Below are 16,405 nucleotides of genomic sequence, written 5' to 3' on the forward strand. Positions count from 1 at the left end.
CTTCAAACTATACTATAAAGCTACAGTCATCAAAAGAGTATAGTACTGGCACAAACACAGAAATACAGATCAATGGAATAGGATAGAAAGCCCAGAAATACATCCACACATCTATAGTCAATTAACCTATGACAAAGGAGGCAAGAATATACAACGGAGAAAAGACAGTCTCTTCAATAAGTGGTGCTGGGAAAACTGGACAGCTACATGTAAAAGACGAAATTAGAACACTCTCTAACACCATACACAAAAATAAACTCAAAATGGATTAAAGACCTAAATGTAAGACTGGATACTATGAAACTCTTAGAGGAAAATACAGGCAGAATACTCTCCGACATAAACCACAGCAATATCTTTTCAGATCCACCTCCTAGAGTAATGGAAATAAAAGCAAAAATAAACAAATGGGACCTAATTAAATTTAAAATCTTTTGCACAGCACAGGAAACCATAAATAAAGACATTCTACAGAATGTGAGAAAATATTTGCAAATGATGCAAACAACGGGGGATTAATCTCCAAAATACACAAACAGCTCATACAACTCAATATCAAAAGAAACAAAGACCACAATCAAAAAATAGGCAGAAAATCTAAATAGATATTTCTCCAAAGAAGACATATAAGTGCCTTAAAGGCATATAAAAAGATGCTTGACATCGTTAATTAGTAGAGAAATGCAAATCAAAACTATAATAAGGTATCATCTCATATCGGTTACATAGCCATCATTAAAATGTCTACAAGTAATAAATGCTAGAGAGGCTATGGAGAAAAGGGAACCTCCCTACACTGCTGGTGGGAATGTAAATTGGTACAGTCACTGTGGAGAACAACACAGAGGCTCCTTCAAAACCTAAAAACAGGGCTACCATATGATCCTGCAATCCCACTCCTGGGCACATATCTAGACAAAACTATAACCTGAAAAGATACATGCACCTCAATGTTCAAACAGCACTATTTACAATAGCCAAACTATGGAAGCAACCTAAATATCTGTAGACAGTAATGATAAAGAAGATGTGGTATGTATATATAATGGAATACTACTCAGCCATAAAAAAGAACGAAATAATTTGCAGCAATTTGTAGATGGACTTAGAGAGTATCATACAAAATAAGCCAGACAGAGAAAGACAGATATCATGATACCACTTATGTGTGGACTCTCCCTGCAAAGAGATACAAATTAGCTTATTTCCAAAATAGAAACAGACTCAAAAACAGAGAAAACAAGATTATGGTTACCAAAGGGGAAATGAGGGCGAGGAAGGGATTAATCTGAAGGTTGGGATTAACATAGACACACTACTACATAAAATAGATAACCAACAAGGACCTACTGCATAGCACAGGGAATTCTACTCAGTATTTTGTAATAATCTGTAAGTGAAGTGAATCTGAAAAAAAATACATTTTATCTGTGTGTGTATATGTTATATGTGTGTGTCTAACTGAATTGCTGTGCTGTATACCTGAAACTAACATGATGTTGTAAATCAATTATACTTTGAAAAAAAAATTTTTTTTGTCTTTTGTCCTTTTTAGGGCCGTACCCATGGCATATGGAGGTTCCCAGGCTAGGGGTCCTATTGGAGCTGTTGTCGCCAGCCACAGCCTCAGCCATGCCAGATCCGAGCTGAGTCTGTGACCTACACCACAGCTCACAGCAACACCGGATCCTTAACCCTCCGAGTGAGGCCAGGAATCAAACCTGCAACCTCATGGTTCCTAGTTGAATTTGTTTCTGCTGTGCCACGACAGGAACTCCAAAAACCAATCAACCAACCAACCAAGGATCTGCTCCCTAATCTGGCTCCCAGGACAGCCTGCTCGTATACACACTTCCTCCTAAAGCTTCGGCCTGCTGCAAAGCAAACCCACTCCCATCCCCGCTCAGAAAGACTTTGTTTTGTGATGATGGGTCGTTTGACTCCTTTGTCTCAACTTTCAAAACAATGAAAATTTTTCAGAACTATTGGCTAATTTGTAATAGCAGATATTTTGTGCCTCCTGTGGACTGGGATCTGACCTAAGGGTTTTCACAGATCACCCCTTTTTACTCTCACAACAGTTCCATAAGGCAGGCACAACAATCTGCATAACCGGCATTTATGACAGGAACCACTGTATCCACTCTCCTTGCATCCTCATTTAATCCTCAGAACGACCTTATGGGACAGGTACTATTTTCACGTACATTTCCTACATGAAAGAAATCAAATCAAATCAAAGCTCAAAGAAGGTAAGTTCAAAGACTGAGGACAGCATGGGGTGTGGGAGCAGAATCACAAGAGAGGCTTTGGCTCCATGGCCTGGCTCCCACCAGGGCCAAATTGCACAACTGCATTACACACCCTGCTATCAATGCCTCCTCAAAGCCTGCCACGTCCCGGAAGACAAGAGTGATGATTCAGCTGAGGCCCTAATCCTGAACGTGCATAAGAGGGTCAGGTTCTAATACCCTCTTTGAAATTTAGGTAACTGGGTAGAGTTAATTAGATGAACAGGCTGCACACAGGAGTTAGAAGAAAAAGAAGGCAGGCCCTTGTGTCTGTCGATGCCGGTTTTATTTTCTTGAACTGGGCAGGACTGGTTTTTTTGGCCTTGACCATGGCTTGTGGAGGTTCCTGGGAAGAATCCACACCATGGCAGTGACCTGGGCCACTGTAGCGACAACACTGGATCCTTAACCTACGGTGCCACAACAAAATTCCTGGGCGGTACTTTAGCGGCAGCTAGGTGACTCGATTAATTGTCAGAGAGCTGCCACAATCTCATGTGTATATAACAATTAAATATTCTTTAACATTTACACAGAACAGGCTATAAATAAGGAACTGTTACGGGGGGGGGGAGTCACACTTAGTAGAACCATTATTATGAGGTTGCCTTCAGCATTAGTGATTTCAGAGCAATCAAGGTAACATATTTGAATGGTATACTTGTGCCCCCACATAATGTCTGTTTTATTATCTTGCCTGGGCAGGCCTTTTTTTTTTTTTTTTTCCCGAATGTCCAAAGTGACACATTCGTTCCACTTTTTTTTTCCATCATCCCCACTCCCTCCCTCCAGAGAAGGAAGAGAGAATTACCAGACTTAGGGGTGGAGGCAAGAAAGGGGCGAGGGGTGGTGAGTTCAGCCCCTTTTTGGACACACATATTCCTAGCTTTCTAAGCCCTAACATACCCTTTATGCCTTATCTGGTTAAGAACTTGGTGAAGAAGGGCATGTTCTATTTTGACTCTGCCTCCAAAACACCAATCAGTCACCACCGCCACCACGAAAACGTACAGAACACTGAAGTGCCAGGCACTGTGCTAAACACTTAGATGCAGTATCCCAGGAAGCCGGGAAAACCCACGTTCAGACATCTTGAGCAACACACCTGCGATAACACGCCTAGAAGGTAGTGGAGCTGGACTCCAAAGCTCTTCTGCCTTCAGAGATAATCCCGGACTGACAGCTGATTGTAGCTGCCTGTAAAACTCTGCAGCTCTAAATCCTGTCTTCTAGAGGCGGCAAGGAATTGTGAAGTCTCTACCAAACACTTAGCAGATTAACAGCTCCTTTTAAAGAAAAATAATTACCTTCCTCGCTGGCACACTGCTGGAAGAGGGGATGGTCCCAGAGTGGGGAAGAATGCAAATCAGGTGCTTAAGCCTGAACAGCAGAACTCAGCTCTGCCTCCTCTGGCTCTCGCATCTGAAGCCCGTGGAACCCTCTCCAATTAACACCACGGAAGTCTGGGACTTCGGGCAGACCGCTCAACCATGAACTGATTAGTATCCAACTCTTGCCAAGGGCTCATTTAAGACATCTGATAGCAGGGAAAGATGGCTTAATATGCAGATGAACCAGCCATTCCTCCAGATTCTCTATAGTTTTAGCCATATACTAAATTGGATCAACACAAAGCAACATTTGTCCCCCACAGTAACTCAGCTTCTTGCAGAAACTTCTTCACACACTTAAGATTTATACCCTCAGCTTTTATAGGGAGTGGATATAAGAAACATCCATTTAAACAATCACTTAGAGCCTTTTGTAAGAGAACAGTTAAAAGCACTGTCCATTATGTTATCCAATGCCCCTTAAATAAAAAAGCACATGATAAATTCAGTGCCAAGAAAAAGTTTGTCTCTCTTTTGTCTTCCTTCATCAGAGAACTGTATAATCACATCGCTTTTTGCCTCAACTCTCCAAAACTTCAGAGGCAAATGCAGTACTCAAATGCAGTAACTGATTCATCCCAACCATCTTGCAATATCTATTCTTTGATTTTTTTTTACCCCTTTTGATCTTGATTTTATTTTTATGTCTCTTGCTTTAAATTGGACTTTGTTTTGCAAGCCAACTTAAATCTTTTTCCCTTCAAAAGTAGGGCATACATCCTAAGTAAAGAGGCTTTTTCTTACCCTCTAAAAAATCATAGCCCTCCCAGTGGCTACAAGTGCTCTTGGACTTGACAGACCCATTCATATCACTGCCTGATCTGTCTAGTCAACACAAAGGAACTTGAGAAGACCTCAATCAGCTTCAACCTCTCATGGACTCAGGGCACCAACCCCAAGCAACTAAGGACAAGAATGCCCCTAGCTTTTAGGACTCTCTGCTCTTGAGTTTCAGGAGTGAACTGATTCCCAAAGTCAAAACTGTTTTCACATAGGATGACAATACCTGGGACAGACTTCACTTAAGATGAAAATACTTGAGATAGACTTGACCATGGGCTATACTTCTGCCTGAGCCATTCTGAACATTTCTTTTGAAATAAAAGAAACAAGCATTAACTACTGCATAGGGAGTTCCCATCATGGCTCAGCAGAAACAAATCTGACTAGTATCCATGAGGATGCAGGGGTCCATCCCCGGCCTTGCTTGGCGGACTGGGATCTGGCATTGCTGTGAGCTGTGGTGTAGGCCAACAGCTGTAGCTCCAATTCAGCCCCTAGCCTGGGAGCTTCCACAGGCCGAGGGTGTGCCCCCCTCACCCCCGCCAAAAAAGAAAAAGAAAAAGAAAAAAAAAAAACCAAAACAATAAACACTGCATAGACTCCACTGTCCAAAGATGACTGCACTAACATGTCCCACCTCACATGGCCTTTGTCCAATGTAACCCCACTACTCTCCCACTAAGAGGCGAGGTCTCTTCCTTTACCCCCTTGAACTTGCACAGACTCTGTGATGGTTCTGACCAATAGAAAACAGTGGAAATGCACTGTGCCAGTCCCAGGAATTGCTTTTAACTGGCCAGGCACTTGCACTTCGTGGGCCTTGGCAGCCAGCCGCCAGGTAAGAAATGGGACTGTCCTGAGAAGACGGTGCCATGGGAAGCCCAAGACACATGGAAAGGGCCTGGATGAGATGCCATGTGGGGACAGAGAGAGGTGTCCCGGCACATGGTGACACGTGCATGAGAAACCCACCTGGAAGGGGCCTCAGCCCTAGCTGTCCCGGATGTCACCATGTGCATCAGAGATGAACCCATTGAATCCTTCCCTAAATCCTGACCCTCAAAACTGTAGAAAAATAGAAATGGGTTTCTCACTCACAACGTTATTGCGGGCATCAAATATTTAAGGCATGTAAAGCCCTTGGCCCAGTCCCTGGCACGCAGTAGGTATTCAGTACATGGTGGTTATTATTTTTAATGTGCCAAGTAGCAAAACCAAGCGCTTTGTGTAACACCTGCATGGGGAACCAGCTTCCTCAAGAGCTCTTTTGGAACAACATTCCATAGTCACACGACATAAGACGATCAACAGAAATAGAGGACTGGGCAGGTCACCTGTCGTCCTGCCACTTCTCAGTTTTCGCCAACAGGCCCCGAGCTGCATGAGGACTGGCAGCCACATGCACACGCACACATGTTGCAGATCTAGACAGAACCACACAGTGTCAAGTCAGACCTGATGGTTGCCCGGGCAGAGAATGAGAAAGGTCTCCTTCTGTCCTCGTGCCTGGTTCGCCTGCTGACAAGTGTCCAGGGAGCTGTAATGGTGTGAGTCACAGGCTCAGGGAAGGTGGAGAGATTTAAGGGGAGGACAGAAAAATACCACTCACACTCCTGGCAGGTTTATCCCATGGGCAAATATCTGAGTATTCTGAGCTGAACGTTATTGCTTTCTCTGCAATTCTTCTTTGCCTATGCACCTATTTGAACACTATCTGTGTCAGTGCCAGTTCATCCACCCATCCCGCCAAGGTTTAGTGAGTGCTCATTAGGTGCAAAGAACCGAGAGAGGTGCGGGGTCTGGGGCCTTAGGTCAGCCCGGGAAATGCACACTGACGGCTTTCAGAAGAACAGTGTTGGATCCCTGGGATAATAACTGAACCTTTTCCCACAATTTAGTCTCTTTATTTCTTCCCACTCTCTGGAGAACACAGCCACCAACAAATCCCTTCCAGCTAAAAGAGCCCCTTCCCTGCCAGAGCCCCCTCCTGTTTCCTGCCAGTCCCCGCATCTCCCCCAGGGAATGCGGGGATCAATGCAGGAGGACTTCAAAGAGGCCCTCAAATTGGAGTGCAGGCAGCACTTTCTTTAAAAAAAAAAAAAAGAAAGAGAGAGAGAGAAAGAGCCCTGCTTGAGCTGTGATTCCTTGTCGGCGGGGGCGGGGCACCGAGTCCGCGCTGGGATGTGACAGTCACGCACAATGTGCCGAGGATCAGGGCCCCGAGACACATTCAGCTCCAGAGATGAAAACTCTCCTTTTGCTGCTGACAACGTCTGTGTTATTTTGAAGGCTGCTAAGGAGAGTTCTAGCCGGGCTACCATTGTTCCAGTTCAGTACTTCACAGCGAGGCTCGCGCCCAGGGTTCAGACGGCAGGAATAAAAGCTCTCCAGATAAACCCCGCGCCTTTCACTTTGCAGATATCAAAGCACCCCTCCGGGAGCAGGGAGGACCAGCACCCCGCCTCGCCCCGTTCTGCACAGGACACACTGTCTGCTTATGACTCTTCTTCTCCCTGCCCCCTCTGTCCCTACTTGCCAACCCCTCCTCTTTGCCAAAGAACGGCTTCTTAGGAAGACACAGACTGTGAGTGTGCCACTAACCTGAGTGAAGATTTCAATGCAGGGGCAAGGACGCGCTGAGAACGAGCTGGGGCTCCCGGCAGGAGGATGTTTAGCGTTAGACAAAGGGGGACATGACTTCCTAGCCTAATCTCCTAACAGAGCCATGCCAAATGCCTTCACGTGGGCTGGGAACAGTCAGGGGACAGCAGAGAGATCAAGCTCAAAACAGCAGGCTGTCACCATCTTTGCAGTAATGGGTGTGGGAAGCGAAGCTGTCCACACTCCACTCAGCCCCATCCTGCTGAAGCTCACTTGCAGTTCATTATAAGACAGCAAGAAAATTAGGGAAAGTCAGCCCTGGAAGGCAAGCATTCAGGTAAACAGGAGATGGGGAAGATGAGACTGGAAAAAAAGAAGAGGATATGACAATGACCTTCACGTATATGACAAGTAGCCCTAACATGGGTGGCAAGGTGGGCAACGGTTGAGGGCCACTCTGCACCTCCACGGGAACCAGATGTGGGGAGAGAGCTCACCAGAAAAGGGGAAACAGGAAGGCTCCTAACATAATTGATATCTGGGAGAAAAACATCCATCACTTTGGGATTCCAGGGCATTCAGTGGAAAAAAAAAAAAAAATGTGTTCCATTAACTGAAGGAATTCTTTTTCTTCTGCAGCCTTTAGAAAAGCACCAGCTCCTGCCAGAGAGAACCTAGGAGTCTAGGAAGAGGAAAGGAGGACTGGCAGTTTTCTGCCTCCAACAAAGATCCATTTCAATGAGCCACGGAGCTGGGCCCCCGACCCTACAAATCTCGACCACGAAAGGAAACCATGTCCTCTCCCATGAGCATATTGAGACCACTGAGGGCACCTTATCTAAACATTTCCCTTGCCTGCCAGGTTCGATTTCAGCCAGTTTTGCCTTCGCCCCCAGCTTGGGATCTAGCCAGGCGAAAGTATACTTGTCCTGATATCAAGAACCCCCAAGTAATGCAAAGCACACCGCTCTCTGGCTCCTCTCCATATCCCAGAGAGAGGATTAAGCCCAAGAGGTGAAGAGCCATCCTCCAAACCACTCACCTAGCCAGGTCACAGCCACTCCAGCTGGGGCCGACATAGCCTCAGCCACCTTGTGCCAGGTCCTGTTGTGCCCGGGTGTCCAGAGCGCCACATGGCAGAAGTAGTAGCCAGCATTTTCTCTGCTAACATCTCGAACCAGTAAATGGTAGGAGCGTGCATCCATGTGACTCAGGGCCACGTGGGGAGAGCTGTGTACCAGGGAATCACGGTCCAGCCGTGCTAGCACATGGGGGCCGGGTAAGGTGCTGTCCGGCGTCCTGCTGAAGTACCATGTCACCTCGGGCCGCACGTCATCCACTCGGTCTGTTGTGATGTTGCAGCTCAGGTCCAGCAACTTTCCTTCGGCCACAGACACATTCCTGGCCACAGTTACCTGGAGAACTGGAAGATGAAAAGCAAAGGCTTTTAGAGACGCTCCATTATGTTTGCCCCCCTCCACCCTCCCCCACCCCGATCATCTCCTATTTACAAGTTAGAAGGCTTTGTACAGTTTTTTTTTAATTCCTCAATGAATTTTATTACATTTATAGCTGTACAAGGAGCGTCACAACCCAATTTTGTAGCATTTCCATCCCAAACCCCCAGCCCATCCCCCCACCCCCCAACCTGTCTCCTTTGGAAACCAGAAGTTTTTCAAAGTCTGTGAGTCAGTATCTGTTCTGCAAAGAAGTTCATTGTGTCCTGTTTTTAGATTCCATGTGTAAGTGATAGCATTTGATGTTGCTGTCTCATGGTCTGACTGACTTCACTTAGCATGGTAATTTCCAGGTCCATCCCTGTAACTGCAAATGCCATTACTTCTTTCCTTTTAATGACTGAGTAGTATTCCATTGTGTATATGTACCACATCGTCTTTATCTACTCCTCTGTCGATGGACATTTAGGTTGCTCTGTACGGTTTTAAGTGCTTGAGAAACATATGGAATAAATTAATGAAGCATACCATATTTCTTTTTATTTCATTAACACTAACAGCAGCCAGCACTTAGATATATGCTTCCTATATACTGTTCTGAGTGCTTTATAAATTACGCCTTCAAAACAACCCCACGAGGTAGTACTAGTATCATCTCCACTTTACTGCTGAGGCAATGGAAGCACAGAGAAGTTAAGTAACTTGTCAAGGTCACACAGCTAGTATGTGGCAGAGCTAGGATTCAAATCTGGGCTGCCTGCCTGCAGAGACTCTGCTCCTCAGTGTAATGCTATTATCCCATATGCTACCATTTGAAAACAAGCCTGCTGAACATCACAAAGCTAACATTATACTTTCTCCATATGCATGATAGGACTTGGGAGATTTTCAGAGAAAAGACAGCTCAGCTCTGGTGCGTATATATAGTCGGTTGGGGGCCAGAAGCTGGAGGGTAGGAAGTGCGGGTGAAGCCATCTTCTGGGGGAAAGGGGAAGGAGGGAATCCTAAAGAGAATGACTGGGAAAGTGAAACCAGACAATGTGCCCAAAGAGTCAAGTCTTCAAAATGCAGTGCCCTTACAGTATCATTCATTCCGTTCCACATACCCACCTTAAAATCTAGCATAAGGCACGTATTCTAAAACCAAAACACAAAAATGTTCAATGTCCTATGATGAACCATAATGGAAAAGAATACATACGTATAACGGAATTGGTTTGCTGTGCAGCAGAAATTAACACGACATTGTAAATCAGCTATATACCTCAATAAAAAGTTTTTTTATTTAAAAAAAATAAAACCAAACAATGATTTCTGGATAAGCCACGCCACTGCCCTCTCTCATTAGCGTGGATAATGTAAAGTAGACTATATTTAGAAGAGACACTGAAGGATTTGGTGTCACTATCTTGAGGGAGAGCCAGTTTCAGCAGTTCCCCGTCAGAGCGCTTCACATGGAAATATTTTACTTTATTCAGGGGACTTTTGAAGAGAAGTTGAACATCTGTAATCAGAGTAGAAAAACATTCAACACGTGGCAATGCTCTGGGAACAACTGCTTAGATGACAAATAGCCGGCACCTCCCAGGGGATTCAAGGGACGCAAGGTCCTGATCATCCAGCAGGAGTCACCCTGCATCAACTGTGGTCCTGGGTCAGCTCAGCAACAAAGGCTGGCACCCAGTTCAGAAAAGACCCAACCCCTGAGCCCAGGCTCCTCGGAGTAAATGACTTTCACATGAATCTTTCCAAAGCCTGATGACATTTCAAACAAGTGTTCAGGCCAAGTTCAAGATCCACCTTGGTGAAGACAGAAAATGAGGTGGGCACAGTATTAGAAAAAGAAATTGAAACTAATTTCTCACCTCCACCCGCCTTCTTCCAAATTCTCTCCCTCCTCCATCCCTTTAAAGGGGCAAAAGTAATACGAGGCTGTTTTTCAAGAGGAGTCAGTATGGAAACTGCTGCCTTGAGCCTGTGCTGTTGTATGAACCACCTGACATAAAAGCCATGGTCAGAGACTCTGGAATACTGCTGGGGTTGCTCTACGCCAGCCACCACCACTGGGGGTACAAAAAGCTCAGGAGGGAGCCAGTTAAGGAAAGAAGGAGTGGGCAGTGTGCTGCTGTGGCAGTATGCATGGAGAAAACAGACTCTTAGATTTAGAAATACTGCCAGAAACACTTTTTTTTTTTTTTTTTTGTCTTTTGTCCTTTTAGGGCCGCACCCATGGCATGTGGAGGTTCCCAGGCTAGAGTCTAATCAGAGCTGTAGCTGCTGGCCTATACCAGAGCCACAGCAATGCCAGATCCGAGCCGCGTCTGCGACCTATACACCACAACTCATGGAAACGCTGGATCCTTAACCCACTGAGCAAGGCCAGGGATCGAACCCGTAACCTCATGTTTCCTAGTCGAATTTGTTTCCACTGAGCCACGATGGGAACTCCTACCAGTATAATTCACTTGTTTTCTCTCTGCAAATGACTAAATATCTTGTCACATCACTAAGCATAGTTCCCACATGTTCTATGGGATTTAGGGGTTCACTGATGGGATAGAAATGAAGCACTGAAGGAAAAACAAAGAACCAGTTCTTAGACAAACCTGCGGTGGTGCATGCAGGCTTTCTCCTACCAGGTATAACTGAAGCCATAAATGAGATACCAAGATCTGCATCAAGCAGACCACTCCTAACACGGGAGGGGGGGAGAAATACTGCCCCCTGAGTGACACAGCCCTATCATTAAAGTAGCTTTTGTGCCATTTAACATAATAATATGATAAGAAGACTTAAGGGAGTTCCCACTGTGGCACAGTGGGTTAAGAATCCAACTGCAGTGGCTCGGGTCCCTGTGGATGTGCAGGTTCAATCCCCAGCCTAGAGCAGTGGGTTGAAGGATTTGGCACTGCCACAGCTGCAGTTCAGCTTCAATCCCTGGCCTGGGAACTTCCAGATGCTGTGGGTGCGGCCATTGGTTAAAAAAAAAAAGCGTTCTTAAGAAGCTAACGATGGACAATGTTCATAGTGGCATTATTTACAATAGCCAAGATATGGAAACAACCTAAGTGTCCATCCACAGAAGAATGGATAAAGAAGATGTGGTGTGTATATACAATGGATTATTACTCAACCATAAAGAAGAATGAAATTTAGCCATTTGCAACAACACGAATGGCCCTGGAGGGTATTGTGCTTAGGGAAATAAATCAGACAGAGAAAGACAAATGTTGTATGTTTTCACTTCTATGTGGAATCTAAAAAATAAAACCGATGAATCCATATAATAAAACATAAATAGACTCTCAGTATAGAGAACAAATTAGTGGTTACCAGTGGGGAGAAGGAGAAGGGGGGACATGGTAAGGGAAGGGAATTAAGGGGTACAAATGCTAAGAATAAAATAAATCAGATACAAGGGTGTAACACAGAGCACAGGAAATATAGCCAATATTTTATAATAACTTCAAATGGCATAAAATCTACAAAAATACTGTCACTATGTTGTACATCTAACACTAATATAATACTGTAAGTCCACTCTCCTTTAATTTTTCTTTTAAAGAAAGAAGCCAGCTGTGGATAGTGCAGGTGTGGACAACGAGAGAGACCATTACTCCAGTGTGGCAGTTCTTAACCTGAGGTCCATGAAAGGGAATTTAACAAGCCTGTGACATGGATGGGGAAACCAAATTGTCTTTATTGTACTAACGTCTACGTGAAATATAGCATCTCCTCTTGTTGCAAAACTTATCAACAAACCAGTGTGGTATTATCTGCCCCTGGGACCATGCTCCCAGTAGAAATCACAGCTATTTTCATATCACATTACAATTGTTGCAGAGACCTTAAAATATCATTTATATTCATCGCTAGTCAGAAATTACAGGAGTTCTTAGGCTTGTCACTCCATCTTATTTAATGCATTTATAAAATATATTATTACTATATAACAAACCTATCTTAAAATATTTTGAAAATGATTTCCTTTGTCATCCTCCATATGTATTTTATGAATTAAAACATATTAACTCTGAGAAAGGGTCTGTCTTCAAAGGACCGTCAAAGAAGCCCATGGCACAAAAGGCTATGAGCCTTCAGGCTCAGGTGAGAGCCAAATGATACTGCCAGCCTAAGAAACTCCAAGTGTTCAAGTCTTTTTTTTCTTTTTATGGCCACACATGTGGCATACGGAAGTTCCCAGGCTAGGGGTTGAATTGGAGCCACAGCCAACATGGGATCCGAGCCCCATCTATGACTTAACACCACGGCTGTGGCAACAACAGATCCTTAACCTACTGAGTGAGTCCAAGGATCAAAACGACATCCTCACGAACACAATGTCAGGTTCTTAATCCACTAAGCCATACCAAGAACTCCAAGTATTCAAGTGTTAAAACTACACTATGGGAGTTCCCGTCGTGGCGCAGTGGTTAACGAATACAACTAGGAACCATGCGGTTGCAGGTTCGGTCACTGCCCTTGCCCAGTGGGTTAAGGACCTAGCATTGCCGTGAGCTGTGGTGTAGGTTGCAGATGCGGCTCAGATCCGTGTTGCTGTGATTCTGGCGTAGGCCAGTGGCTACAGCTCCGATTTGACCCCTAGCCTGGGAACCTCCATATGTCGCAGGAGTGGCCCTAGAAATGGCAAAAAGTCCAAAAAACAACAGAAAAAAAACAAACAAAAAAATCTACACTATGGGTTTTGTGGCTTGTTTAAACTAAAAAATACCTTTACAATAGAAATTCTTGCATCAAAAGATAATTTGCTGCCAATCTCAAACTCCACCCCTTTAAAAGTGGTTTGATGCAGGCTGATTGGAGGTGCCTTCAGTCAGATTCTAGGCAGATCGCTTCTGAAATGGCAAGTGACCTGAGTCCATCTGGAAAGTGATTTCTGCAGCCAGGAGAACCAAGACTGAGTGTGACTGGCAGCCCCTCTTGCTGGAAAGTGCACTGCCGACCTCACTGACAGCCACGATCACTCAAGAATGTCAGTCCTGCTTTTACCAGATCCAGCTTTGTGCTGTGGTGTAAATGCGGGGGAAAGTGCTCAGGACAACGAAGCTTGCAGAGGAAGAACACTCCCCGTGTGTAGTGTTTCCTGCTTTCCTTCCAGTCTGAGCAACAGAGTGGCCATGCACTCTCGTCTACGCTCAGGAAATGAGTCTAGCCAAGATCTTCCCAGTTTACAGGACAGGAGGCAGCAGCAACGGCAGCAGAGTGCTCTGAGACCTGAAGCTGTCAGACCCCCAGAAAACCATGTCTGCCCATCCATCCACGCAGTGACGTTGTCCTGAGATGGTCTCTTTCCACTTTGTCTGTTGAGCCGGAGGCTTCATGAGGCCTGGGAATGATCCTCAAGCATCTCTGACCCCAGAGCCCAGGGGAGAACTGAGCACACAGTAGAGTCTTTACCGATGCTTACAGGACACTGGATCAACGACGGCCTGCTTTTCTTTCTTACCTGTTTTTCTTTTACCTTCGTGGGTTTTCTAAAATGTATTCTGGGAGTTCCCAGTGTGGCTCAGTGGTAATGAACCCAACTAGTAGCCATAAGGATGCAGGTTCAATCCCTGGCCTCCCTCAGTGGGTTAAGGATCCGGTGTTGCCATGAGCTGTGGTATAGGTTGCTGACATGACACAGATCTGGCGTTGCTGTGGCTGTGGTGCAGGCCAGCAGCTGTAGCTCTGATTTGACCCCGAGCCTGGAAACTTCCATTTCCTGCAGGTGTGGCCCTAAAAAGCCAAAAAAATATTCAAAATTTTAAAAAATAATAAAATGCATTCTGTGTTTTCTTAATTATTCCTCTAGTAGGGGTAAGGTTTTTGCTTGTTGTTTTTTTAAAAGGCTGGTTCACAGATAACAGCTTTCTGCAGATCCCAGATGCTTCTGGGGTACAGGAGATAAGAAGAGGCCCAGCCCTAGGGAAGGCTTCACATACAAGGGGATGTCACTTCTGAGGGGGACCTGAAAGGCAGGCCTAGAGGACCCAAGTCAGATGATAGGTTTATGGAATGGGTGAGACGTTCCCAACAGCTGCGGGAAAGGGCAGATCCAGAGATGTAGGAAACACCAAACAAAATGAAGCCAGCGGAGCACCAGCCCAAAGCCCCTCTAAGCACCAGGCTGGACCTCGTCCTGGCACATAAGAGGACTTTATTTTTCAGTCACAAAATTGTCTTAGTATTTCATGTAACCTGCAGCTTCCCGTGGCTATGAATCCAGATAAAAAGCAGCTGCAAGGCAAAACTATCACATTTGGCACAAAACAAATGCTTCCTCCCCAAACCATCAACACCCCCCAACTCCCTCACCCCTTCGCAGGAGGCCTCCCAGAGGAACAGAAATCTTGTCAGAAAATGATGAGGCTCCCGCCTAGTTCTTTACACCGCATTGGTCAGAAAATAAGACACCGTCTAAAACATCATTTCCAGGAGCTCACCTGTTGGCTGGATCACCACGGTGGCCACGTCCACGGCTTTTTCTTGAATTTCTTGCCAGTTACCCTGCTCTCCAATCCACTCGCTGACGATGCAGCGGTAGGAGCCCTGGTCGGAGGACAGAGCCTGGGACACGGAGAGGCGGTACCCGTCGCTCCCCACGGTGTCCAGGCGCACGTCCCCAATGCGGTAGCGCTGCTCATAGCCGGGGCCGGGCCGGAACCTGCCCTCGTGGGTCAGGGAGAGGATGCTCCGCCGCGCGGGGCCGCGCCGCACCTCCCACAGCAGCGCCAGGTGCGTGTGCAGCGGCGAGGCGGTGGAGGCAGAGCAGCGCAGCTCGAAGGGCTCGCCCTCGCGCAGGCTGGGGCCCGGGGAGGGCTGCGGGCCGGCGGCCACGCGCAGGGCATCCGGCAGCACTGCGGGGAGAAAGCAGAGCCATCAGCACACCGCCACCCCCGACCACCGAGCAAGGGCCCGCCCCGCTCCGGGGCCGGCGGGATGAGGTCCTCCTCCCCTCTGCGTTCTAATGCCCACCGTGCTCCATCTATGATCTCCACGGACTTCCTGACTTGCAAAGAGAGGCGGCACGGATAACATCCCCTGCTCCATCTGGGTGGTGGAAACTCTTGGGGCAGCTGTGCCTTGGAGTCGCACTTCCACCACTCAGAAACGAGTCACTTGACTCCTCCCTGCCTCAGTCTCCTCATCTCTAAAAAGGGATGTCACCTGGACCTATGTCAGGGAGCTGCCTGAGAGATCAGCCAATGATGAGGGAAGATGTTCAGGGCAGTGCCTGGCACTGAGCAATCATAATCAGATAACCAGCTATCACTGTCCTACATTCCTGTGTTAGGACACCGGCTGGAGTAGGGAGTCTGGGGAATCTTCTAGGAATTAGAGCAGCATAATCCATAGAGCATAAAAGCACAGGGCAGCCTCCTGTGCCTTGAGGCCTGGGAAATGCCTAAGAATGACGGGGGGGGGGGTAGGTATCTACCTGCAAGTTAGGAACCTATCAAGGAAAACTGAAGCCTCGGCTATTTAACTACTGGGACCTACTGGGAAAAGGCTGGGGCTTTTCTCTCCTCTAGAAAAAGGGGGCCGGAGGTCAGGGAAGTGTAGGTGACCACAGCCGAGGAAGTGAAGCGAACATGATAAAACCAACCAGGAGGCCACTACCAAAGGGCAGGGACAATGGCTTAGGCTTGCCTAGGGGCTGGACAAGGGAATCCCCAGAGATCGTCATTTATCATTGTCTTGGTTTTTCCTACCACTCTACACTCAGAAACAAGCTCAGTGTCCTTGAGAAGGGACCAGCTCTAGGTAACAGAAAAAAACTGCTATTCCTTTAGAGAGACATAAGCCAAAGATCCATTTTTTTTTTTTTTTTTTTTTGTCTTTTTCTCTTTAGGGCTGTACCTAAGGCACATGGAGATTC

At 46.3% G+C, this 16,405-nt stretch overlaps 1 protein-coding gene across 1 annotated transcript in view; it reads right to left on the reverse strand.

Moving 5' to 3' along the window:
• PTGFRN (prostaglandin F2 receptor inhibitor) overlaps positions 1–16,405 on the reverse strand; it is an 88,186-nt gene that overhangs the window by 27,202 nt on the left and 44,579 nt on the right. Inside the window, exons 3-4 of the mRNA XM_013997237.2 lie at positions 14,970–15,383; positions 8,109–8,489 (exon numbers count right to left, since the gene is read on the reverse strand). Coding sequence (XP_013852691.2) covers positions 8,109–8,489; positions 14,970–15,383 — 795 coding nt within the window. The remainder of the gene's footprint in view (positions 1–8,108; positions 8,490–14,969; positions 15,384–16,405) is intronic.

This window comes from Sus scrofa, chromosome 4 (genome assembly GCF_000003025.6).
Source record: "Sus scrofa isolate TJ Tabasco breed Duroc chromosome 4, Sscrofa11.1, whole genome shotgun sequence".
NCBI lineage: Eukaryota > Metazoa > Chordata > Mammalia > Artiodactyla > Suidae > Sus > Sus scrofa.